Source organism: Prinia subflava, chromosome 4 (assembly GCF_021018805.1).
Source record: "Prinia subflava isolate CZ2003 ecotype Zambia chromosome 4, Cam_Psub_1.2, whole genome shotgun sequence".
Classification (NCBI taxonomy): domain Eukaryota; kingdom Metazoa; phylum Chordata; class Aves; order Passeriformes; family Cisticolidae; genus Prinia; species Prinia subflava.
The window spans coordinates 21,362,097-21,389,035 of NC_086250.1; the positions used below are offsets into that span (position 1 = coordinate 21,362,097).

A 26,939-nucleotide genomic window follows, 5' to 3' on the forward strand; every position below is an offset into this window, starting at 1 on the left:
ATTTCCTTTTCCTGAGACCCTGAATTTCAATGTTGTTCACCCTCTGACCTCTGTCTCAGAGCTCTCTGTCCATTTACTTCCTGCTCCTGCCTTCCCAGTGGCTGCTCACATCAGCTACTTCCTTCCCGTTTGTGGCTGAGCCTTGCTGGTCAAAATCTTTGTGGCTTTCTTCCTACAGATGTAGGGTCTTGATTCCTGCTTCTGATGAAGCCTAAAACTCGTGGGCTACACAGTGAACAGATAAAAATTCTGAGGGAGAAGGATTCAGATCTTGTAAAAATAGGATAAAATTAGAGCTCTTCATTGTTACTTGTTTGATGCTTTGTATTTAACAGACTTGATGGAATTTCGGGTTAATTTTGACCTATCAGACCTTCATTGGGAGATAATTTAAGTTCTATTGTATCAGTTACCTTTTGAGCATTCAAAATGAAGATGCATTTGAACAGTAGGATTCTCAACAGCCCAAAGATAGAGACTCATGAAGTCTGGGCAAATGTCACTTAAGACTCGGCTTTGCTAAGAAGGCTCTCACGTGTGAACAAGGAAGGTAATATATGCAGAGAGAACAGAATAACACTGGCTCTAGTAATGGAGGTTGTTACAGAATATAATTGAACACTGACTGCAGCAAAGCTAAAAGGAGACTTGCATTACAATGACAAAAAATCTTTATTTTTTCCCCTAACCTCTGATTTCAGCTGTCTGACTAAGAGCAGGTGCTGGGCAATAGCTCAATTTCAACAACCCATTGCAGCTGAAAGACTAGATGCAATTGTGCTGTATCCAGCAAAACTGAAAATTGCTTTAAAGGAGAGGAATGCAAATGTTTTTAAGACAGAACATTTTCATTCATCTGCAGAATGAAGCATAAAATTAGCACAGCCTCATAATTTTTATTCCTCTTTATAAAGCAGTAATAACGGTGAGATCATTTGCTGTTTCTTATATATTTTAATATCTTTCTAGTGATACGTTTTTTAAACTGCATTGCATTGTGAATACACAGGGAGTAGAATTTATTAACCATTAAAATGTTATAATTTAAAAAATCCTTCCAGAAAATGTTTCCAAAACCTGAAAATGTCTCTGAACCATTTGGGTTTTCAGAAATCCTTGGACCTTCCCTCCAGTAATCAATGGTTTGACCTCTGTTCCTACACGCCTCATGGCCCATCTGGAGTCATAGAATGGTTTGTGCAATGAGGGACCTAAAGATCATCCCATTCGAGCCCAAATTCCACTAGACCAGGTTGCTTCAAACCTCATCCATCCTGGCCTTGAACACTTCCAGGGGTGGCATGTCCACAGCTTCTCTGGGCAACCTGTGTCAGTAAAGAATTTTTTCCTAATGTCTGGTCTAAATGCACATTAATAGAAAATTACTATGTTCTTACCACCTGAAGGCCTAAGTTAATGCCAGTGCAGTGCTACTGTAATACCAGTGAAACCAACTGCATTTCTGGACATAAACCTCACAAAGCATTTCCTGGAGTTAAAAACCGTTGTGGCAATATAAGTTGAGCAACCTGATTCAGGCACTGACAAGATCTTTTCACTAAGATTTCCTGGGTGGGAGACTGAATGAATTTATGAAAGAAATAGCTTTTCTAGCTGCATATTCCATGGTCTTATTAGCTTAGGCCTTCCTGTCAGTTCCATAAACCTTTCAGTATTTGTATTTATTTTAACTTCTGTTTTTAAAGGTGCATCAACATTTGTTAAGCTTTGCTGCTTTATTGACCGGAAGAGCACTAACCAGAAATGTACTTCCTCCTTTGTGAAGTAATTACACCAATTAGGAGATTTTACAGACTGAAAACTTTTGATGATTGATCTGTCATGGAGACAGCTAACCCTGTTTAGACACATTTGGCTTCACTTTCCTGTGTTTAGGAGAAATATAATTTTGAATGTCTTAGCCTTAGAGAGTGTTACAATTTCTGCAGGGTGTGTCTCTTTGGAAAAGGGAATCAGCTAAAATGCTTGCTCAGAATGAAGAAGTGGGAGCTCAGGTTCAAGCCTATAGTAGCAATGAGAGAGTCCAGGACCTAGAGGAGGTATTTAATCACCAGCTTGTACTAAAGCCAGTGCTCTTCTCTCTGTGTTACCCGTGGCTCCTGAGTTGAGTTAGAACAAGAAAGTCAGCATGTAATTTAACCACAGCTGGATTTTGGTGGGCTATTGCATGCCTCGTAATTTCTCTTCCATTTGAAGTTGCTTTATAAATAAAAGAATGGCTTCTCTATCAGCCAGCCATTTAAATCTCAGTCTTGGATTTTAGAGTCAAATGAAGTTATTTTGTACATTATGCTCATTAATAAAGATTTTGTGGGCTAATTTGTGACTTAAGTGAACCTTTAGGCACAATTTTTGATGTTATTTTATTAAGGCAAGACTTGTTGCAAATATTGTGCAATGCTGTAGTTTGTAATTCTATAACAATATTAACTCTGTTTTGAACAGAATGTTGTTAATGTTTAGCTACTATAGCACAGAGGCTCTGCTAAAACTGCGTGTGTTGCAGGAAAGGGAAACATGAATTTCCTTTTCAGTCTTCAGAAATATTTTGTTTAGTTAGAAAAGGCAAAAGAAGCAAACAAATAACCTTTGCATTGATAAAATGAAGGAAATGTGGAAGCAATTGCAGGATATTAGGCAGTGTTGGTCTCAGGACTTGGTGGATAGAATGTAAATAGAAATCCTAGCTCAGCTTCTGAAAGGTGAACAGGTGTTATGGCCTCCAGTCCATTGATTCCCAAAATAAGTCATGTGGAAAATTGCTGATCCATGAAACTCCATTAAAAGCTTGGCAGGACCCTTAATACATAAACAATTATGCATTTGTTAGTTAAGGATTTAGTAATGGTAAATGGTGATTGGAGAAATCTTAAGAGTTGGTGACAGTCTGCTAGTGCAAACCCTTTCTGTTAAATGCTAATGTCATTTGTCAGGAAGTGATGGTTCAGCTACAGCTTGAGGATTTGGCTTTTCTTCCTCTTGAATTGTAGCTCAGAGCAAGCAATTTCTTCTCGAGCAATACAGAATACCAGTATGAACAAGTAGTGCCTGTTTTTTTATTTGTCATTCAATTGTGTCTCATTACAAACCATTGGATATGAGTCTAAGTAAAGGATATGTACTGATTATTTTAAAAATTGTCTTCAACATGATGCCTGAAGTATTTTTTTTTCTTTCGTAACTTCTACTATATTACAACAGGGAAGAAAATTATGGAACACTTACTTATTATGTTCAGGGCAAAGAAGATATAAGATGACAATTGAGAAATTTAAGGTAAATGTTTCTTGGAGAAATGTAATTTTGTTCCTTTGCTTATGCACCTGAAAATTAAAACATCTTTCTTCATGAAACAGTAAATTGCAGGGTAGTGTGTATTTTTTGTATTTGTCAAGCATACTTTTCCACACTATGCAGAAAACCTGATTAAATGTTGTTGCAAATTCTGCTTTCTTTAGGCTTTACAATGGTTTCTGTGACAGTCTCAAAGATGTTAGAGCAAGTGCAATATGAGAATTAATAATTTAATATTTTGTATATGAAATGTTATGTTTTATATTTTATTGTACCTTCAAATTTTGCATTTGTTTGCTATATTTTAAGTCATATCTAGATAACATCCAACTAAAAGAAAAATTATGATTTCTTTTAATTTGAAAAGAAACAATTGAAGATTTGGAGACAATTTGGAAGAAATTTGTGTGGGAAAAACAGGAGTCTAAGAGAAACCTTGAAGATCCAGCAGTGAAAGGAAAGTAATCATTTGATGGCAATTGATAAAACAGTCATTTTGTCTCTGGGCAGAGATTTATTTATATTACACTTGTATTTGAATTTCCCTTTTCTTCGGCAATGGATGCATATTGAAATTTGAACTTTTAATTTAAAATGCAGTTGGGGGGGGGAAAGTGTGTTTAAATAGAGTGTTTGAGAATTCTAAGATCTCAGAATACAGGATCTGAGTATACCAGCTGTGTATTTGAATAAACCGACCAAATGCAGGTTTAGAATATCTTACACTGTCAGCATGAAAAGTAGAAATGGTATTTTGGAGGTTTTCCTACCCACTGTAACTTTTTCAGTTTGAAAATAAAAGGCGTTTCTTTTCACCTTCTCCATTACTGTATGGCTGAAAATTTTCAGGCCAAATGAGGCACTTTGTGTTGCTTGTTATAGTGATTTAGGTAACAACATGAAGAAAGACTGAAGCAGGGATCATTGGGGTATTCAGACTTTTGTGCTAGTGAAATATCATCATTGATGTTGCTGTAACTTGATTTATTTCACATAATCTGCTATAATTATTTTTAGACTCATTAGTGGCATTATTTATTTGCTATTTGTTCTATTGTCTTCTTTTTTTTTTTTTTTTCCTAATGCCCTGGATAGAATCCCAGCTTTTGTGCCATCCAGCATTAAAATACAAATCCTTGCAGCTTCAGAGAATAGAAAGGGACTGTAAAGGGCATTGTTTATACAGCGACTTTTGTGTCGGTTCTCGAATTCCCTGGACCTTCCGTCTCGCTGCTGCAGTAGCGGAGTGCCGGATGCCTTTTCGGAAGCTCTGTGTGCTCCTGTAATGAGGCTTTATCGCCACGCGAGGTCAGCAGCTGCCGAGAGAAAGCACGAAATAAACTCGCTGCGCTGCCATCCGTTTTCATCTGCTTTATTTAGAATACTTAAAAATCAATACATCCTTCAGAACCGTATATACAGTGTGCAAAACCAAAGGATTTCTCTTGAACGCACAGCATCTTCAGCAAAAAGTCTTCCTTGCGAGTTACTACAGAGTGAGGATCTAGAATGGCTTTAGGGAACGTTTATAGGCTTCTCGAGTAGCATTGGGTAATTGCTGTGCCAGAGGATGGTATTCTGTACAGTGTGATGATGACAGGGTTTCAGCCTTATCTTTTTGTCTCTACTAAATTGGTGATAATAAATCTAAATTGAATAAGTTATTATTGCTGCAGGGTATAGTTTGGAATACAGAAATGGAAAATACCCTTCCTTTTTACTGCAGTAATAATCAATATCCTGTCAAGATGTGGGGAAGATGTTGCCTGCAAGTATTTTCCCCCTGCTTTACTCTTTGCTTTAAAAGCAAAACACCCCCCAACAACACCGGTAAAATGCATAAGCTTGGTGCCAAAGTTACTCAACAGGATTTGGGAAATAAGTATTGAGCTCTGTCATAGGCTTACTATTGGGTAATCATTTCCTTAGCATAAGTCTCAGTTTCCTATATGTAACTCCAAAGAAGATATTAACTTCTCTGGTAAAGTTTTAGAATAAATTCTTTTTGATGGGATTTTCTGGTTTACTGTTTTAACAATGGGATTATCAGCTGTAGTGTCACACCTGAATCTTAGAGTTCTTTTTCCTGAAATTTGTATTGTTATTTCTTGTGAGTATGCCATTCTTTCTGTCCTACATAGTTGTGTAACATTGCTAGTAAACATACCCTGTTTTTCTGACATGACTGCTTTTTAACAGTTTACAAAGTTAACTTCATGTATGATTGGCACCAACTGATATTCCTGTCAAACCTTTTATCAAAAATCCCCCTGCACCAGGCAAATTTAACAAATTATACAGACAACTATCAGTTTACTGATCACCAAAATGTAGCAGGAGAGATGTAGTTTAAATATTAGGAAATACTTTTTTAGCTATAACACTGATTAAGTTGAAAGAACAAACTGCCAAATGAAGTTGGGTAATTGCCATCACTAGAGATTTGCCATCACTAGAGATTTTCCAGGCTATGAGTATGTATCAATTTAGCAGGGATGGCTTAAAAATAATGCAGTCAGATTTGCCACAGTTCAGGACTTGGTGTGGATGACTCATTATATGCATGTTTTATCCCAAATAATTTTTAAAATTTCTTCCTACCACCCTAGCTAGGGATAAAGCAGCAGGGATGTCAGCAAAAAACCAGTAACAATTTCTCTCAGCGTGTGCCAAGCCTACATGAAATAAGAAACAAGTTGTAGTGAGAGAGAAGAAAGCCCAGATTGATGTGACCTTTATTATTTTAACAGTGTCTTTCAGCACAATTACAGAGTTGCAGGATTGCAGAGAACAGAGCTGGAGTATAAAATAACATAAATAAATAGAACAGGAGCCAAAGCAGTCAGCAGGAGGTGGTTGGAATTGGGCAGTGAAGGATGGGTGAAGGGTTTGCATTGGTCTAAGCCTTTATGATTCAGCCACCATAGTTGCAAATTCTGGAGAAAGGAAAGAATTTTAAAAAATATTAAAAAACACCAAAATTTAAAGAAGGAGGAAGCATATTACAATGAATACAGAGTCACTGGTGTAGCAGAAACATCACAATAACAGAAGAACAAAGAAATCCAAGTTAATTAAAGGTAAAGTATGATTTGGGAAATCTTACAGGGAAATGAAAAGATTTTTTGAGAGTAAAGGAGAAATGCTAGACATGCCAGACTGCAAGACTTCCACCACTATTCATCTGAAGACTTGATTAGTTCTTGGTTATTTCTTTGTAAATCTCTATGGGATGAAGGCAAGAACTAGAAATTTAATCTTGCAGTGAGATGTCTTTTATATCAGAGTTTGGCAAAGACAATAATTAATGAGTCTTTAAAAGTATTTGTGTCCCATATTGTAATTATATTGTATTTAAACTCAATTTTGTAATTGTAAATGGATTGAAAATGATACCTTACAAAAACAGAAGGCTGATACCAACCTATGTAGCAATTTTGACTGTATTGTAAGAACAAGAAAAATTCCTGCAGTGTCAGAGAGCCAGGATTTTACCCTGTGGCTTTTATTATTAGTAGTACACTCATAATATTTACATAAACGTATCTATCTGCAGTTTGGGGTTATTTTATGATTTAGTGTATATAATGCCTTTCAGCAGGGAGATAAAGCATGGAAAAGGCACATTTGTGTCCTGGTGAATAGCTGCCTGGTTATAATTCCTAACTCCATCTAACCTTGGAAGAGTTACGCATGAGAATACTTTGCACAGTTGTATATGCCCCAGATCACTGAAAATGACAGACTGGAGGGAATCCCAAGAAGGGCAACAAAGATGATAAAGGGATTAGAGGGTATGCAGAGAGAGTGGTTTATGGGTTTAACATAATCAGCTGAGAGGAAAATGACAAATAGGGGAGGAAGTTGTCTTTAAAGGCTCAAGAAAAAATTACTGAAATTTGACATAATGAAGAGTAAAATCTGGCAACTGGAAAAGATAGAAGACAAAAATTAGGCATTTTAAAGAATATTCTAGTGTTCAGTTAAAAAATGCTAAGCTCTAAACAAGTGAGATCTTAATTGATTGTTGTATGCAAACAGATAACACTTTTGAAGGTGTGTGCAGAAGACATGTTGCCAAATGCAGACAAACCAGACTGAGAAATAAAAAATTACATTTTTTAATATCAGAGGTTTTAAATTAATTCCAAAATTATCCATAGTTTTGAAAGATGTAAATCCAAATTGGGATTAGTAGATTACCTAAGACAAAACATGTATAAATCCTGTACATGGTGGGTACATAGATTGAAAGTGTTGCAAATTTAAGAATTTAAGAGATAACATAAAGTGTTTATGATAAAAACCCCAACTATTCTAGGTAAATAGGAGAAAGGCTATGATTATTAAATCTCTGTGTGAATAAGTCCTGCAGAGAGAAACATGAACTGCAATGAATCAAACCTTTCCAAAAGGGAAAACTAACTATGTATATACTGTTAAAACAAGTTGTCATACTTATTACAGCTAAATTAAATACCTTTTATAATAATTTTTATCTACAGAATATATTTGGAAAAGGTATTCAGACTTGCAGCCAAATATTTTCTATAATACATTTTAATAGTTCTATTATCACTTAATAGCCATATATTTCATAGGTACTTTCTGATAGCCAGCAAACCACAAAATACTCCTTCTTGAATAATTGCAACAATTTCACTTTTCCTAGGATTTTCAATGTATTTTAATATTTTAAGGATGTTCCAGGTGAATAATCTTCTAAATTAGTTGACTACTTATTTTTGTATGAAGGTTAATCCAACCACAGGTGGCTTGTAAAAGCATTGCTACAAAGTGTACTCATATATGCAAAACATAGGAGATAAGGCATGGTATATCAGTTGCCTGTAAATGGTTACTGCCTCTGACTGGCCTGTTAGTGAGGGAATCCTTGTGATATACTACATCCTTGTTTCCAGTTGTAGTTACCCTTCCAAACAAAATTAGGTTAGGTCTTTCTTTGCACAAATAGTGTCTTTAAATTGCAAGGATTTAGACCATTTTGTCATGTAAAATAATTTACTAGCTGTTTTGTGTCAAAGCTCTGACTTAAAAGGAGAGGACTGTTTCACTGTGTTCAGTACAGTTTAGTACTATATACGAGCCTAATGCATGCCCTCTATTATTTTACTGAAATGACAGACATGATTACAGAGGACATGTTGTAGGCTCATGATTTCTCTCATCAGATTGTGTTTTTTACAGCGTCTTTACAACAGCAAATCTGTTTAGGAAACTTTGTAAGTAATGACTTACACTAATTTATTTTAGAAGATAGAAGAGCACAAAGCAGGATAAGAAAAATAGGAATTCCAAATTTTTGTTAAAATTGTTTTGTTGTTGTTGTTAAGGCTTTCACCTGGCAAGGTCATGACTTAATAGCTATAATTTTGCATGCCTAATGTCACATTTTTACAGCATTCTGATTATAGGGATAAAAATTTGGATTTATGCTGCCCAGAGTACATGATCTTTGAAAGTTCTCTATGTACTTTCTCAAGTCTATTAATATCAAGAAACTGGAAGGCATGATGTGCATGTCTAATGCCAATACACAAAACAGATTTAAAACAACATTATGATAAGAAATTTTAATATTTTTCTCTTCTTTCTTATAAATATTTTCCTGAAGCTAGTAGAACTGCTTCAGCATCATTTTTGATCCTGATCTGGAACTAAGGTTGCTTGTGTTATGAGATAGCCTGGCCTTAACCTGCAATTTTTTTCAAATTCATCATCTTCTGACCACATTGGTGGAATATGGAGGGGGTTTGACATTGCACAGAAGATGATCATGTCTTACAGGAACTGGCTGCAGGTTTTCAGCTCTTTGAAACTGCTTCATTAGCCACAAGTTCAAACCATGATCGGACAAGAGGTAAACTGCTGAAACTATTTCAGAGCTGAATGGTCTTGCAGGAATGAGAAAAGGTTTGAAGCAAGAGACCTAAGAGAAAATTTGTGATGTAAGACCCCAGCTAGAAGAAGGCTTATTAGGTTGGGATTAATGTTTGTGATGATACAGCTGAGAAAGTTGTCTCTGTGGTGTTAAAAATTCCCTAAAGATCAGTTCTTACAATTGCTGTGGTCTCCTGAGGGACAGCATTCAAAGACCATCAGGAGAATTAACAGTAAGCCCTGTGAAAGGCTGCTTGTTTGAGATTGTTTAGTGATTTAGGAAGCTGATGTTTGAAACAAGGGGTAGAAGTAATGCCTGACAATTCAGCTGCAGGGAAACAATTGGTTTGCAACAGAAATACAGCCTTGGAATACTGCATATGAATGCAATTTACATTTTATTTACATATGCAATTATATTCTTGAATTGGATTTATGGGCCAAAGGAAAAGCTGGGAAGTATCTGTCATCCTTGTCCTTTGGTCACAGTCCCAGCTGTTAACTTTTGTATGTATTTCAAGCCTTTCTGGTGTAAAAATTGGCTGTTAAAGTCAAATTTAAGAAATGGAAAAGAAACTTGTAGTGTTGTATGGTAGGGATATGGTCACAAGAATCAAAAGAAGAAAGCACATCATTCTCTTCTCATTATCAAGTGTAAATGCAGAGTAATTTCATTACAGAAATTGGGGAACAGTAAAAGCTGCAGAAGAAAGAGATAAGGAGAAGAGACATCCCATATTGCTTTATTACAATGTACTGGGTTTCAGGCATTGTTTCAAAGAAAGAAGTTATGATAGTCTTAAATATAAAGGTTAATGGTGTATTTTCTTGTACAAGCCAAAACCATTATGCAATATTGTTCCTTTATTCCAATTAAGACTAGTTTCGATTTGCAGCCTTGTGGAATAGCTGAAAATTTATCTGATATGAGGCTGGTGGATCAGCTGTAAGCTTACTTACCTGCATTAAGTTTTCTTTTGAAAAACTTGCCCAGTGATTTTAGTACTACTATCACTAATTTTAATGTGTATAAAGAAGACCCATACAGTAAAGAATATGAAGTTTCAAGGAATGACACTCATGCTGGATTCAGCAGTACTGCTGAAGTTTAGCAGGAGCTTCACCTAAACCATAATACAGCCATGACTGGAGAAATTAGGAGGCTTTGGTCTAGGAACATGGCATTAGTCACTGACATGCCAGTGTGCATCGCCTGACTGATATGTGGCTGATTTTGTGTGTCGTCATCTAAGTTGGGAGACTGTGTTAGTTAAATTTGCTTCTTATTTCTCTTTTAATTGACTTTTTTTTTTTTTGAAATAGCATAGATTAGGTAACGCAGAGAGATATGAAGGGGTTTAGGTATTTTTTAGATGTCAATTTATGATATGGCCTATCAATATGTCAAAACCCTAGCAATTGCCTGCTCTCTATGTGATTTATTACTCTGGCCAAAAATTCCATCTCCTGCAATGAGGAAAGCTTTAGTTTAGAACTGCATCTCTTCTTGTCTCCTTCAGCATGTTTCATTCACACTAACCTACCAAAAAAAAAAAAAGGAAAAAGGAGAAATTTTGTATGTGGGCTAAGCTGATTCATCCCAAGGGGGAATAGAAAACAGCACTAGCTTTTTAAGCAATGCTGTGAGAGGAAAACTTGTTCTTTTCTTGTATTTCTCATATTAAGTAAAAGGGAGTGACAAGCTTTCTTAGGTGTGAAGACCCACGTAAACACTAGCATAAGCTGGGTAGACTATTATTGTATAGAAATTCTGTAGCAAAATGAGTGTACTTTGAATTTTAAGAGCATTGCTTTGCTAAGTCATGCACTACTTTCCTGCTAACTAAACATCAAACGGGAATGCTGGCGCTCAGCTTTTATTCTTTCTAAACTTTATAGTCAAGCCTCGGTCTCTGAACTTGCAGTGTCCTGATCCTCACTCCACTGATATCAACAGACAAATCACAGTAATTGAGGTAGAGTTTGGCTAGGTACTCAGTCCTGCGCTGCGGAGTGCCCGACCCACAGCCGGGTTCTGTAAGCTCCGGCCCCCTCTAGTGTCACAACTCGGCTCCTCTTCCTTTAACACCTCCAAGCAAGGTATTGCAAATGGAGCAGGACTTGGCATTTCATTAAACCCAAACTGTGCCCTTCAGAAGGTTACAGCACCCAGTGATTCCTAGGTTCCCTCAGTTCTTGTGTGTAAGGGTAATATTCAGTTGTTACTGTCAAAGTTTACTCCTCTAATTACATACCATCAGCGCCAATTTTACCATCACCATCCTTATCTCCAGCAGCCAGAAGAGCCTTCGTTTCTTTGTCTGATAGGTCTCTTCCTTCTGGGGTAAAGCCCTTCAGGACAAACCTAAGGAGGAGGCATAGGAAGAAAAGAAAGGAAAGGTTTGATTGACGTTTGTTTGGTTTTGGTTTGGTTTTTTTTCCACAGAACAATTACACTTCATATTTATTTGTACCCCTGATTTGAGACACAAGTTGGAATCCAGTGTTGGATTCTTCTTTAACAATCAGAAGCACTTTACTCTGAAACTGCATTTGGCTGAAGAGCTACCTGTAAGATATTGACCATTCGTGTGTTTCAGGGATCCTGCAATCCAAGTGACAACTAGATATCTCCAACACTCTTTAGATCATGTGCTCAGCAAACAACTGGCATGGCACACAAATACTAGTCAAGAGTTTGAGCTCTATGTTACTACCTAGAGTCTTGTAAAAATAACCCACAGGAAATTAGACTCTTAAGGTAGGTATATCTGAGAAAGGATGTAACTTTACTTACTTCAATTCTTCCTCTTCAATGAAGCCGCTCTGATCTTTATCAAGAATATGGAAAACCTTCTTCACATCTTCTGGGCTCTTCTTTTTCAATCCTACCATCTCGAAAAACTTTTTGTAGTTAAAAGATTCAGCCGCTATAAGAGATGAAAAGTCAGAGAACTGCTTAGAAAAGTCATTGAAACACACACCCCAACACATAGCCATGGCTTTCTTCCATGCTGCTGTTTTTCTTGCCCTGGGAGGAAGAGTGGAGCCTAGTTGTGATAGGAGCTGGGTGTACTCAGTGTAATCATCCGTGCTTCACAGGTGCTAATGGAAATAAACAAAGAGGCAGGGGGGCAGTGTCTCAATTTTTCAGATTAGGAGTTGAGCTACAGAAGGATGAGACTTGCCCAAGGTCACACAAGAAGTCTGTGATAGACTTGGGAGCCTTGGGAGCTGAGGTCTAATGTGCTTGGTCTCATTTCAGTGCCTTAGACCTTTTTTTTTTTTTCCCCCCTAAGTTTTACACTAGAGCAGACATCTGAGAGCATATTCTAACTGTTAGATAGCTGTTACTTTTTGATATTTTCACCCTTGGGAAAAACAAACAAACCAACAAAAACACAACCAACAAAAATGCTCTTGCTCAAGCATTGGCGAGAAGTGTTTCAGAGCACTGTTTGGTTTTTTTTTTTCCTGGAGACTTACTAGAAATCGGTGTTGCATTTCAACCGCTAAAGGAATGTGCAATCGTGGTGTGAGCTCAGGCACTGCAAGGGAGTGCTGCACGGCGCGCTGCCTGCAAGACCTTGTGAGCAGCTTTCTCCGGGGAGGAAAAAAACAAACAAGCCAGAGCCCTTGAAATCGGAGCCGAGTTTATCTGCTCCACCTCCTTTGTCCTTTACCGGCACCCGCTTTTGTCCCACCCAGGTAGCCGAACAACTATGATGTGGATTAGAAATACCATACAGTGACCTCCAAAACGTGCGGTGGACTTTTTTTTTTTTTTCCCCGTGCATTCTTATTCCCGCCGCATTAAATTTTCCCATTACATAAAATTAAGGAGGCTCAGTCTTCCGTGATCTGCCTGACTGAGATTTGTCATTAGTTGCTGCTATTTTCATCTGCTCCAGGACTTGGAGATGGCCATAAAACAATGGAAGCTAATGAGTAAAACAGCTGCTGGATCCAGCAAAGCAATTTGTCGCTCCCTCTGACTTCTGTCGGCTTCTTAGCCGAGCCGGGCTCAGCGGGTCTTGCGCTGCTGTCTGTTCGGGAAGGTCATCGCACAGAGCAGGACAGACAGAGGCGGCTCCCCGGGATGGTGCGGTCAGCCAGGTAGTTTGGGGGAGGGGGGAATAATGTGCACCCCAGAGCACGGTTTGTGGCTTTCTTTGAGAGCAACCTTAACTACATGCATCTCTGTAAACACGAAGAGGGTTTGCTGTCAGTTTTTTGCGGTCACGATGAATGAGAGGGGTAGGGAACATCTGATACACGGAGGAGTCTAAGAGGGAAGTGTGGACCACTGCAGCCATTCGACCTGCAGGGAGCCCCTGCAGTCGAGCAGTGCACCCGCTTGCTGTACTGTTGCCTTCTGTCCATCCCGAAAAGCAAAGCCCAACCGGGGATTCTGCATAGGAAGTACAAGAGTGGTTTCTTATATCCTTGAAACGGGAAACAGCAGTTCTGTAACATCTGAAACTGAATTTCAGAAATGAGTGGGAAGCTGCTGACATCCACTGCTGACTTCTCTATCCCACATCAAGATATAATGCAGCTTGGTTCGCCGAGGGGTTTGTTCTCTTTGAAAGTATGCTCTCTGTAGAAGCAAAGTCTGTCTGCAGTTACTGCTTACTTTCCTTAAAAATAAATATTTCACCTCTGTAACGTGCAGGACAACTTTGCTGAGGATGCAGCCTTGTACTTCATAAACCTGTCAGAGGCATTCATTGAACATCTGAAAACACATCCTCATTTGAAATTTTGTCTAGCTAGTTCCTCTAATCTTCCCATAGCTGAAATAAATGCACAGCTATCCTAACCTGAAGAGATGAAAGGAGGAAAAGAGAGAAGAAAAAAAATAGAAAAAAGCACTCACCTGAAAAGGCTCCCACAGCCTTCTTGATATCCTCAGCGCTGAGCAAGTCAGTCATAGCCATCCTGCAACTGTTTGAACAGGGAAGCAAGTGCGAAAAGATTAAAAAGTGCTTTTCTCATCATTTCTGCTCATATGACCAAAGCTGCAGTGCTGTGTGGGGATGGCACACCGGGAAAGGCTGGACCCGTGCCAGCTCTATAGCTCTGCGTGGATAAGTGCTGTGGGCTGTCGCTCACCAGTTTGCAGAGCACCAAGTAGTCCACAGATGCGAGGGATCAGCTAAAGAGGGCACGGGGATGCCTTTGTGGGGATTGGGGTGGGAGAGGACACGGGTGGGGGTCGCTCCCTGGGAGGCTGGAGCCTAAGCCTTACTGGAGCAGTGCCAGAGTCTGCTGTGATACCGGCTGGAGGAAGAGTTTTGCCAAGGTCAAGTCCTCGGGTGCAGTGGACAAACTAGTGGTGCAGAGCAGAGCCTTTTCCTTTAGTAAGCCAGGATGAGCTTTACTAGTTATATTCGGTGATGAGTAAGGAACTGCAGCATATGCCAAGCTTCAAGCTGCTCTTGAGGTCGGGAAGCAAATGTAATGTAGCTTTTGAACATTTGCCTTATCTTTCAACCAGTTTAGACATCTCCCCCTTCTCCTTTCCCCCTCCCCTTCACACACATATTCCTTTTAGACCTTGTTTCTTTTGGGCCAGTCCATATTAAGCATCATCCTCACTGAATTAATTATCACTTCCCAGCGAGTCCTACAGATCCAGTTTGTAATGCACAATATGCTGCAGAATATACCGTGATAGGGTATGGCAAAACGAGAAGCGAGGTGACAACACACTCGTGAGGAGCTCCTGAGCGGTAGTGGGTTTCTCAGGCAGGACTGGGCACTTCCCATTAGCGTCAAAAAAAGAAAGCATTTAGGATTTGTGATGTGTTTTCTAGGGGTAGTTTTTTCTTCTCCAAGAATCTGTGCCCATTTTTCACATAAAATATGGCAAATAGTCCAACTTGCTCTCAGAATTTGGGCAGGAGCCATTAGGCTGAGGTAGCCAAGGTTAGGGCGCAGTAGTAGGGCAGATCTCTGCAGGAGTATTGGCATCGCTGCTCCAGGAGAGACGGGGGAGGACAGAGCGGTGGCAGCGAAATCCCCGGGCGAGATCAACGGGTACGACCTGGTCCCACTGTGACAATCACACCTCTCCTCTGAATGGGGCCACCGGAGAGCAGCCTCGAAAAGGGGGCGGCTGGTGCAGAACCTCGGGTCGTGCTGTCAGTAATTGCTTGGTGCTTTTAAAAGTACAAGTCCCATCCTTTTTTTTTTTTTTTCTCCCATGGCCCAAGTTCAGCTACAATGGGTAAGTCATTACCATGACACTGAACTCAGAAGGATGGAATAGGAGGTGATACTGCCCCCCCCCGACTCCCGCCCCCCCCCCCCCCCCGCTTTTTTTTCCCCTCTCCTTTACTTTCCTAAAGATCGTCTCTTCACTGTGGAAGGGACTGTCATTTTTGTCTCGTTGGAACTTTTCTCCCCAGCCTCCCTTTTCTGTGTATTTCCTGAGATGCAAGAGATTCTTAGTTTTCTCCCAGGTCAAACAAGGAGATGGTGGAGTTAAGTCCCTCTCCCTAGGCATCCTTCCCTGCTCTACAGGGAAAGAGGAGCTGAGCGCTGGGATGCTGAACTGAGATAAACAGCAGCCCCACAGAAGAGAGAGCTCTGCGCACCTTCCCACATGGGTCATTCTCACTCAGTGGCCTCTGTTGTTTTGGAACTGCGGGGTGGAAGGATGCAGAAGACAGCACTCAGGGTATTGGGCACTCTTGCTTTAGCGGAGTTCAGGGTTAGAACCCTATTGTTAGTCCATTTTAAACGTAGGATAAGTGCAGACCCATCAATATGCAGCTATATGCCAGAGATCAATGTGCCATATCTTATGAAATTGACGTCTCTTTACCTTTCTGGAACTGAGGGAAGAGAGGACAATCTCTTCTGGCTCCCAGTGCAGACACCGCCGGCCCAATGCTACATCGCCCTCTGCCTTCCCTGCTTTGCTGCGTGCAGCATCGGTGCGGTCTTAAGAGGAGTTGGGCCTCAGTCTCCACAGGTTTCTCTCCTTTCTTACGAATCTTTTGCAAACCCGTTGTTGAGCCACAGAGCTTCCTTTTAGGTCCCTACAAACAGGAACGCACCTGCCCACCCGCCGGTGAAGAAGCTCTCCTGGAGGATGACTCGTGTTTCGGTGTTAACCCCGCTCTGCTGACAAGGCAGAGCACATTTGGAAGGCTGCCCTCGGGGGGAACTCGAGCCGGTGGCTGGCAGAGGTGGTGCGTAGCGCTGCCTGCTGTGCTGGCAGACGCTGATCAGGTTAACTAGCCTCATGCCAAGCAAACCGGCCAGAGGCGCATTCCGAGTCTGTGTCCTGGGGATGGGAGCCCGGCGACTCCCTCCGCATCCCTAACGATGCGCGAACTGCCCCGCTTTCCCTCCGTCATCGGATCTGTCAGCCCTCTATGGCCTAATCATGCTGTGGAGGCGAAAAGTGAGAGGTGTCAGAAAAATGAGGCTTCAGATCAGGTGGAGCCATCTGTAGAGCGTAAATAACATTTCCCCCAGCTCAGAAGCCGTGTGTAACCTCCACAGCCAGAAAGGTGAAAGCAGCGAACACAGAGTTTGTGAAGCGGACAGCTGGGATCTGACATAGAGGAGTGGCGAGGCCCAGCTCCAGCAGTGTCTTTCTTAAAGGACAGCTAGCAAATTTCCAGAAGCTTTTAACCACCAACCTGTAGTCGGAACTGTTATTCTAACAAAAAAGGCGTTTCACGAATTGACAGTTTCTTACTCGACCTTTCATCTTTTCCTCATCATCCCTGCGAGATGAATGACGTGTTTTCCTTTATCTCTGAGATTTTGCCAATATTCCTGCCCGAACTATTTGCAAAATCCACACCATAGACTTGCAAGCTGTCTGCACCAAAACTTTTGTGTAGATCAACTATCCCTTCCACCAGCGCCAGAATGATGATATTGTTACTAAGTAAACGGCCAAATAAATTAAGTAGAAATCAGCCCACCCTTGCTCAAAGCAAACAATTCAGGGAGAATTTCCTGAACAGCATGAAGCCCTCACACCAAGAGTAAAAGCAGAAAGACAGCGGTCCTTTGCAAAAAGGATGACACATTTCCTTTAGCTTCCTAGTGACCACACCAAAGAGAGCAACTTCATCCCACCGCTTACAATCATTTGTGCAGAAAGAGAGGTGCCGTTTCTAGACGTGTTCTGGAGGTTGTGGGGTTTTTGTCTTCGGTTCACAGCTGGCTATTTCAGTAAAATCTCTTCGCGAGTCCTTGCTCGTGTTCTCGTTCACTTTCTTCCCTCCCTTTCCCAGTTTTGTCAATTCCATCTTCTCCCCTTCTTTTCTCGTCATTCCCCCTCAATGGGTTCACCTATTTTCTCCTTTTAATGATCTATTCTTCTCATTTGGAGTCTTCTCTGCGGGAAACCATTCCTCAGTGTTTGAGAGATTTGCATCTCTTTGTTTCCGGGCTTTTGTATATGGAAAGGGGGATGAGGCCGGAGTGATGGAAGATGCCCTTATCTGCGAAGGTCCTGCTTCTTGCCCGGAGCTGGTGAATCCACGTTTGCTATGGAAATTTGAGCATTTTTCTTGCTACTTACCTCTTCGAACTCTCTTAGCACGCTTGAAAAGGTGTTAGATAGGGAGGTGGTCAAAAAGAGGTGGAACTCGGGGTAGGAACCCCACTTATATAATCTCTCTCGCTCTTTCTATTTTCAGCAGGTGATACCCACTCCTCACTGGTATCAGATATTCAGGGGTTTTGTTGGTGGTGTCACATTTATCTTTCCCTTAACTAATCGAGGAACGCTATTAATAATCCTTGGCGCTTACCTTCCCCTGGCTGTGAAAACCCATTACATTGGCAAACTGATGGTCCGCATGAAACTTGAATGTTAAGGGGCGAGGCAAGCAGTACAAGTGAGCTGGTAAGGGACAAATAGGGAAATAACAACGCTAAAAATGCCATTGAGACCTATTGTCCATTGTGCCAATCATCTAGAGACACTTTTCCTAATATTTAATGTTTTTCTGGCAAGGGAAAATGTTTTGCAAAGGACCATGAATCATACATCGGAAGAAAGTGGCATCGGGGAGATCACGATGCATTAGGAGGTTCAGTTCGAGAGATGGGACTGTGCTCATGAAGGGAATAGGAAGATATAACCCCCTCATCAGCATGAGGGAAAACAAAGATGGGTTCTGGAGTTTGCCCTTTTCTTTCTTTAGCCTTGACAGATACTACTTGAAACAAAATAAAACAGCTCTAAACTGTCTCCTGTACCTGAAGCCACAACATTAAGCTTTACCTCTTGTCCTTGAAGGAAGTCAGAAATATTTTTTCCCTGCAGTTAACAGCAAACTCAATTGTGTAATTCTGATTGCTCATACTTACAGGGGCATGCATAGTCTGCATTCAGGGCCCCATCAGGCAAGGTGCTGTAGAAATCTAAAAAATTTACATCCTGAGCTTTCTTGGGAGAGACAGGGAATTGTAAATTAAGAGATCCTATATATACAGCCATAATACATTGACTGTAACTTTTTCAGCATATCAATTCTTTTTGTGCAGAGTTGCTTATTCCAGGGAAAGACACCTTTGAAGATGCTTCTATTTTTACTCTGTCAAGAAATAATAACAACACTAAAAATGCCTATGAAATGTATTTGCCATTCTGTAATCCATCTGGGACATGTTTCCTGATATTTAATGTTTTTCTGGCAAGGGAAAATATTTTATAAAGGATTATGCACTGCATTTGTCTGTAGTACATTTATGAGTTAAAAAAAAAAAAAAAAAGATTTTTTTCTGTTTCAGGACTCAAACCCAACATTTCTTAGGTTAAAAAGCAACCAAAGTTTTGTGATGGAAATTATCTTTTGGGAAAGGCAGGTGATGCAAAAGTGAGCTCTGATTTTTCTAGCTTGATTAATTGATCCTAGAAGTGAGGAAAGATAATTGATGTATGTATGAAATAGAAATATTTAAAAATATTTTTCTACTGCCCATATAATTTAGATGCTGAGCTCTGTGACAAATTGGAAGTACTCCAGCAGCTTTAGATAAATTCTAAAGAGGCGGCTTTATTGAATCAAACATGACAAAGGTTAATTCAATCATTTATGTTTTCTCTCTTATTTTTTTTCTATTACACTTCCTGTAGTGGTTTTTGAGTTTTCAGTGTACTATAGTAGTATAGGAAGTAATACTACTTTTCAGCAGCTTTCTTAATTTCTCACAAACACTGTGTCCATATCCTAGCTCAGAGCAGGTGATAATTACATTGTGAGGTAGCTGACTCTTGTGGGTCCAGATGCTTCAACCAAATGGTGGTTTCCTTTGGAACTGTATAAGTCATCGTATACTGTTTGCTAAATTCAGTCACATGGGTTTTGCATTACACTTTCATACATTATAAACCTTGGTATAGTACCAAGATTACATTCTGATTTAGAGATACCAGTATGTCATGTTTGTTAGCTGCGTGCTTCATTTCCATTTGGTAGCTGGCAGAACAACTTCTCTCTTTTACCTTCCTTTGGCAGCTTAGAGAGACTAAGGATTGTAGGACTGTCTTTTTGGCTAATGGACTGTGACTTCCATTTCTGTCTATTCCACTGGAATGACTGCATTTGTCCACTGGTGAAAGGTGAGAAAGTGCAGGGCCAGTCACTGTGATTCCTCTGTGTAATTCAGCCATGTGAAAGCAATCCTGATTAGTGGAAATCCCTTCTTATCTTTTTAGTTAGTTCCTATTAAGGCTTATTTACAAAGAGAAAAGCAGATTTATGACCACATTGGGCATATTGTGAGGTCTGTTACATGTCAAGTATTTAATTCATTAAAAGGGGTTTTGTTGTTGGGATTTTTTTTCTGTAAGAAGAATACAATCAAAATCTGATAGTCAAAATCTAGATTATTCTTACAAATCTTTCTGAAACTGGAAGGTGTGGAGAGTTGTGGCAATAGGCTCACTGAGATTCTGAGATTTCACCTATGTGAAATGGTAGAATTTACAGAGAAAGTTTGGTTACTGCACTTGTCAGTTTTGGTAATGTGGTTGCATATTTACTATCATCTTGATCAGATTCATTCACAAAAAGATTAGGGCTGGATTTCCCCTTTAGGATACATATACAGTGTGGAGTTGAGGATGCTCATCCATTATAATTTTTCTTTCTCTTTCCCACCACAGATGAATAACTGTAATCTGAATAATAAGGTGCTCCAGGTCCCTATCAGCCAATGTATCCAAAATTTGGGATGGTATCATCACAGCAGTAGCATAGCACCTTAAAAGAGGAAGCTTGCTCTGCTGCTATCTCCTATGTCTGCTATGTGTTGTGACAAGCAACTGCAGTCTTCAAGGATACCAGCCAGCCATCTTTTGCTCCCCATAGATTTTTCTTATTTGTTAAAGACATAATAGAATCACAGAATCATTAAAGTTGGAAAAGACCTCCAAGATCATCAAGTCCAAGCTTTGACTGAACACTACCAGCCCTAAGTGCTACATCCAGTTGTTTCTTGCACACTTCCTGGGATGGTTACTCCCCCACTTTCCTGAGCAGCCCATTCCAATGCTTAACCACCTTTTCAGAGAAGAAATTCTTCTAGATGACAAATCTGAACCTTTAGTCTGCCGAGGATGTTGTGATGATGAGGGCTTATATGTGTTGGAGAGGAAAATGGACAAATTCATGGAAGAGAGATCCACTGAAAGTTATCAAACTTCTACAGGCCACATCCAGCTTGTGAAGTTCCTAAGACAAAATGGTTGTGATTTGGGATAGGATTAGGGGAAGATGTCAAAATCTGACTGCCTTGCAATTACATTCCTCCAAACACTTTTATCTATGTTCACTGTCACTGTTTACACTACTGAAAATGTCCTTTGTTTTGTTAATATTAATTATAGTTTTCTCTGCAATGGCCTGGTCTTGGCTTTGCCCAAGGGAAGTCTGTATTCCTATGTCCAAAGCTCAGTAGTTCCATTTTTACTGATTTTTCCATTCCTCTGCAAATTGTCTCAAAAGCTGAAGATGGTAAATAGCTGCAAGAGGTACCCCAGAGGTAAGAAATAGGTCACTACTAGTCCCTGCTGTCAGTGAGCTTTGGGGACTCCACAGCTTGTATTGCAAATGGTGTGGAAAAGAAAGTGAAATGTCTCACCCAAAGGGGATAATACAAATCAAAAACAGAGATAGGTGTAAACCCCTGGTGAGAGTTAGGCTCAAATTACCAAACAAGAAAAAGGCAATTGCTGAAAGAGTAGGTCTGTGTATCATAACACTTCCTCGCAACTTCAAATGGATATTTAGAGCAGGAAAAAAAGTTGTTAGTCCCAGTGGGAAACCCTGACCCCAAGGTTAAGAGAATGGAAACAGCTGGTTTTTTTTTCTTTACAAGAGGCACTTGTGGGTATCAGACATTTGTCATAATTGACACTCTGGTGGTGTTCACACTGGGATGGATAAGCCCCATGTAATTATTACCACAGGGGTTATATTCCAGAAAAACTAGCACAGCAAAAAGATGGTTTCATTACTTACTCCTATTTATACTAGGCTGCTGGTAGGAAAGCAGTCAAAGTATTTAGATTAGGGTAAACAGCTTTTGGGGAAATTAGACTTTAGTTTTAGCATCTGGAATCCTCTGGTAACCCAAATTTTGATAGTAATTCTTGAAGTAATTTATGGGGGGGGGGGGTGTGTTGTGTGGTTTTGTTTGTTTGTTTGTTTGTTTGTTTGTTTGGAGTTTTGTGTGTGTGTTTGTTGTTGTTGTTTTTTCTTTCTTTCTTTCTTTTTTTTTTTAATAATGCACTTATAATTCATTTCAGAGATATTCATGCCCAGTGAGATGGATTTAAAAGCCAAAGATTTGTAAAGGAGTAATTTCTTTCTGGGTTAACAGCATGTTAACAGTTACAGCTGTGATGCACAAATGGCAGGTTGGGGCTTTGCTGCCAACATCCCAAGTGGAAATTGCTAGATAAGGAAGTCTATAGCTACTACCAGAACAGGAGCACTGTTGTGTCAGCTATTTATTTATTGTCAATATTTCATTAGAAAACAGTTCTCCCATGGACATAATTGCTAAATATCTTCTCAAATTTAAGTGATGTTTTGAATCCAGCTAAGGAGAATAACAGTAAATAAAAGTCATTATTCTGTGGTGCTGTTTCTGTCACCCTGATGAAATGAGTTGAACAGCATCAGTCCAATTGTTAATAAACAAATACACACAAAATTATCTTATTTGCACTGAAAGAATATCTCTGTGTTGTTCATGGCCTGAATCTGACACAAATACTGAGTTCTCCTGTGCTTTCACACTTCTCTATATCTTTAGGTTGCCTAAATGAAAGACTACAGGAAGGAAATCTTTGCTCTTGTCACCTGTTCTAAACTTCTTAAGAGAATGGACAGACATTGAAGTGTTAGCTGGTCTAGCAGCATTCACCTGGGATCCCCTCAGGTAAATGTCAAATTGAAATTTGAGTTTATCTCTTGTAACATCCTTGTCCTCTGTCTTCAGGAGAAAAAAATGTTAAAGAAAGTCTCACAGGCATATTCCTAAGGGAAGTATATTTCCTCTGCCACTTCCACTGTATTATTACAATTTCCTTTTAGATATTCCTTCTGATAATCATCACATTGTTAATAATTTTTTGTAATGGGGATTTCTTTATTTTCCTACCAGTGCAAAAAAGTTTATTCCTATTATTAAAAATAATTTGCAAAAAGGAAATAGGATTAACACTGGATCAACCATTAAAAAATGGATTAACCGTTTTTATAGAAACTTGCATTATGGGGTTTTTTTTTATTTTGCTTTGAATTGATCCTCATTATGCACATATTTTTTTGCTTGGATGTTTGTATTGTTTCTCCTTCCCCAAAAGGTTCATGGTGGCAATCTCTTGCAGAAATCACCCTATTTCAGGGCATCTTTGAATTCCTGCTTTCAAAACTTTGTATATGTTCCTTATATAGGTAAAAGAAATGTTGTAATGCAGAAGCAGAGCATCAATGCATTTGGTAGAGATGCATCAGCATTACGGCTCCTGCTTTGGTATTTTGATGGTGGTTTGTAAGAGGCAATAGCCTCCCAGGCCTTTTGAGTTTTGATCTCACTGGGACACAGAAGCTGCTGTCTTGAAGAAGAATGAGATATTTCAGAAAAATGATCATTAATAACTTGCTTGTGGATGATGCAGAGACTCACAAGACACAACTGATGTGCTGGTTGGCAGCATTTTGCTTCTGAAATTTATTTCAGTTATTTTTCTGCACTTCTGTTGACAATTCTGCTCTTTAATTTATGAAGGAAAAAGCAAATATCAGGGCATACTAAAAATCTTGTTGATCTCTGAGGTAGCATATTTCCATGGCTCCTGTTATTATCGCCTGGCTGCCTAGGGACTTATTTTTCCAACACTTTCTCCTGTTAAAGGGCAGACAGCTGAAATAAAAACAAATCAACTGTTTACAACTGACCACAGAGTATAGTGGCACAAGAAATTGCCTATTACATCCTGTCATGGGATGTATCTTCCAAAATGGATCATCCTTTTCTTTTTTGTTGCACTAGGTCTTGATGGTGAGAAATATAGTTTGTGACAGCAGTTTCACTGGGGTGGAGCAAAGAGATCATTCCTTTCACACAGAGGATTTGTTTGTTACTTGACCTCTTCTTTACTATCATACTCACCCTGTTTATTGCACAGAACTCTTTTCGGTTGGGCCTTTCTTACCCTTTCTTAATATAGCTAGATTTGTTCCAATTAATTATATTATTCATAAGCCTGTATTCATAAGCATATTGTAAAAATGCTTAAAGCTGTGTTCACAAGAGACAGGGGTAGTGGGGCTCTTCCTTCTCCCAGGAGAGGGAAAGTTTGTTAATGCCCTATGAGGGAATGACAGATGATTTCTTTCTCAGGTTATACATGCTCTAAATCCTTGCCACCGTTTTTCTTCAGCAATGAGGAGACAGATGCTTCTGTAACAGCACAGAACTTGTGCAAATCCCTTACAAAGACCTTTATTACTGCTATGAGTAAAACCAAGTGACTTGCTTAACATTTCATCCTATTTTTAAAAGAGCTTATGTTTCTGAAGGATGTATTTGTTTGCCTTTCATGGTTTTGGCTAGTTTTCTGTTGATTTTTTCCCTTTTCCTTCAGTGTGATATGGGAGGATGAAGATGTGAGAAAGTGTCTATTCCTCTGAGCTGTTGTGTTGGTATTTGTTAACCTGACATTTTGTGTGATATGCCCAATTCTCTCTCTAGCAGTTTCTAGTAGCCATGGGAATAAAGACAGCAGAAATCACACTTTTCACACACAATTTCTCTCCTGGAAAAAAAGACAACCCCAAACTGGTGGAAAGCATAGATAAATGATTTTGTGAACTAATCTTTGATTTGGCCTCAGGGTAAATGCTATGAAGTCTTGGGAAGGATAGTTTAGTGTAATCTGGTTTGCAAGAATTGCTTTTACTTCCAGAGAGCTGCAGTTTCAACTCAGTTGTCTTTTGAGGGTGTGAGCCATCTTCCACAGTTGTCATTGAGACTCCTGTGGTGTTTTTAATGGAGATTTCATCATAGTCCTCTTCTAGAGCTTTTCTCAGAAACTGCAATGTGATGGGGATCAATTGGTACCACTGAATAATGACTTTGTAGAAAGAAGGCCAATTGGTTAGGAGTTTCACTGACACCATAAATCTGTGGTTACTGATTTCTTGTTAGATATCAGTGACTGCTGAAAGCTACTGATGTTTTAGATTGTAATCTAAAGGCAGAAAAAACAGGTAAAAGATTTGTCTCTTATGCTGTTCCTTCTTAAACATCCGTATTTTATGCATGTGCTTTTATTTGGTTTATAAGAAAGAGTACATACCGGACTGTCATACTATGTTTTGTGGTTTTGTTTTGAGGGTTTTTGTTGTAGAGGTGTTTGTTGTTGTGGTTTGTTTTTTTTTTTTTTGCGTGCGTGTGTGTGTATGTGTGTGTGTGTGTATGTAAGGATATATAATTGTCCATCTTCTAACACAGAAGAACCACAGAAGTCCACAGTTCTGGAATGAGGAATTATCATATATTGTCACCAAAACTAACCAAGTATTTACACACAAAGTTTGAAAACACTATGTATTTTATTACTAACTAGGATCAGGAGGAATATCTGTTCTGGTAAGTACTTATGAGTATGTGAGACAAGCAAACAAGGGAATGATTGATTGTGTGAAGATGAAGACTGGGGAAGAAATACATGCTGAGAGAGAGAGATGTAGATAAATAGCTCCTTGCCATGGATATCAGCTGGAACAGATGCCTCAAGCATGCATGCAGCCTTAACCTAAACGTGTGTGTGTATACATTCCTCCTCCCTAAATAATCTGTAGAGGAAAGTATGTGAAAAAAGCAAGTACATACCTGGTGTAGAGTTAAATGAAAAGTTGTTTCAATAGCTGAGTTCCTGTTCTTATAAAATCAGGGAAACTGTGGTCATCTTGAAAAATATGTGGAAGCTTTGAGAAAAACAGTTCTCCTATGTTTTGGTAAGTGGAACATTTGGAACTTTCTGCTCTCCTACCAGAAGTGCATCTGATACACTGTACAGGGATTTCGAAGTTTAATTTAGCTTAACTCTTGGCTGCAAATAACTGCTGATAAATTTAGTTGGGGGATTAGGGAAGACTAATAGCTCCTTAAAAGGAGCCTGAAGATGAGACAGCAAAACAAAAACATCTGCTAGACTTTCCCTTGGAATGGTAGCACACCATACAGTCATATTTTAGAGAAATAAAGAGGTTGTGTTTGGGCAAGAAGTCAGTTTTGTAGATACAGACATTTGGAGAAAGGAAGCCAAATGTGTGTTTAAGGGAGTTGTTCCTTTTCCAAAGTGAAGGAGGGGGTATCTTGACTGGAATCAGTAGTATATAGCAAACAACCTTCTTCTTTCATTCTACATAGTTTGCTAGCTCTTTAAAAACAGCTATTGTTAACTTCTTTTCTCCATTATGTGTTTGTTTTGTTGGTTTTTTTTAATAGATTGTCATGTTTGTATAGTCTTTGGATTTCTTTGGCAGCATTAATTCAAGTATACATTCTTAAGCAAGGCTGCCACATCCTAAATTTCTCTCTGGTTAGTAAAATAGTATTAAGCAGTACTTCATGTGGCTGGTCAAAATGGAGACTCAAACCAAATCAGTACAAGAAAATTCAGTCAGGTATTTATTTGGAGAATATACTTACTAGAAATTTCTAAAAGTTTCTCTTCCTAGATGCTTCTTTCTCACTTGTTTTATACTGCATCAAATTTTCTAGATCCAATTGTAACTGAGGCCTTTTTAAAGTATTGTACTTAGATGCATCATAGCAAGAAACAATTCTTATGCCAAAGGCACTGTGATCTTGCACAGTCTTCTTTACCCTTAACTTTTAGACTATGAATAGTCCCTCTGAAGCTAGATTTGGAGCTTAAATGAGAATGAAGTAACTATTAAATGTCTTTTTTTCCTGCCTTCTTCACATAACCTTCAGCTATCCCACAGTTACATTTTTAGTTTTTCTATTGCCCAAGGGCCCCAGAGAGAATTTACGTGAGAAAAGATTAAAAAGAAAAAAGTATTTGAATAATTATTATTCAAACTAAGAGGGAACAATCATTTGATAACGTTTCAGTCTGCTTAAAAAGGAGTCCTTTCATAGAGTGTTTAATTATCTTGTGGGTTTAGCAGCTGGATGGCTATTATTTCAGCAAA

At 39.2% G+C, this 26,939-nt stretch overlaps 2 protein-coding genes across 8 annotated transcripts in view; one reads left to right on the top strand and one right to left on the bottom strand.

Moving 5' to 3' along the window:
* The window catches only part of NCF4 (neutrophil cytosolic factor 4), a 53,485-nt gene that overhangs the window by 4,133 nt on the left and 22,413 nt on the right, over positions 1-26,939 (top strand). Inside the window, exon 3 of one of the 3 annotated variants that reach the window (XM_063395806.1) lies at positions 22,522-22,647. The exons of 1 other annotated variant lie outside the window; for it this stretch is intronic. The gene's annotated coding sequence lies outside the window, so the exon portion shown is untranslated. Of the gene's footprint in view, positions 1-12,386; positions 13,333-22,521; positions 22,648-26,939 lie in introns of those variants that run through there. One more of the 3 variants, XM_063395809.1, reaches the window with a different exon arrangement.
* On the bottom strand, positions 994-26,174 carry PVALB (parvalbumin). 5 transcript variants are annotated; one of them, XM_063395820.1, is made up of 5 exons: positions 25,609-26,174; positions 14,096-14,163; positions 12,014-12,146; positions 11,472-11,581; positions 994-4,631 (listed from the first exon to the last, which is right to left on the bottom strand). In XM_063395820.1, the coding sequence occupies exons 2-5, from the start codon at positions 14,154-14,156 to the stop codon at positions 4,609-4,611; spliced, it is 327 nt and encodes a 108-aa protein (XP_063251890.1). In that variant the 5' UTR covers positions 14,157-14,163; positions 25,609-26,174; the 3' UTR covers positions 994-4,608. The 5 variants fall into 5 exon arrangements, with proteins under 5 accessions (XP_063251890.1, XP_063251889.1, XP_063251888.1 ...); XM_063395819.1 differs by lacking the exon at positions 25,609-26,174 and adding an exon at positions 17,771-17,832 and having other exon boundaries at positions 996-6,251; XM_063395818.1 differs by lacking the exon at positions 25,609-26,174 and adding an exon at positions 16,049-16,740 and having other exon boundaries at positions 996-6,251.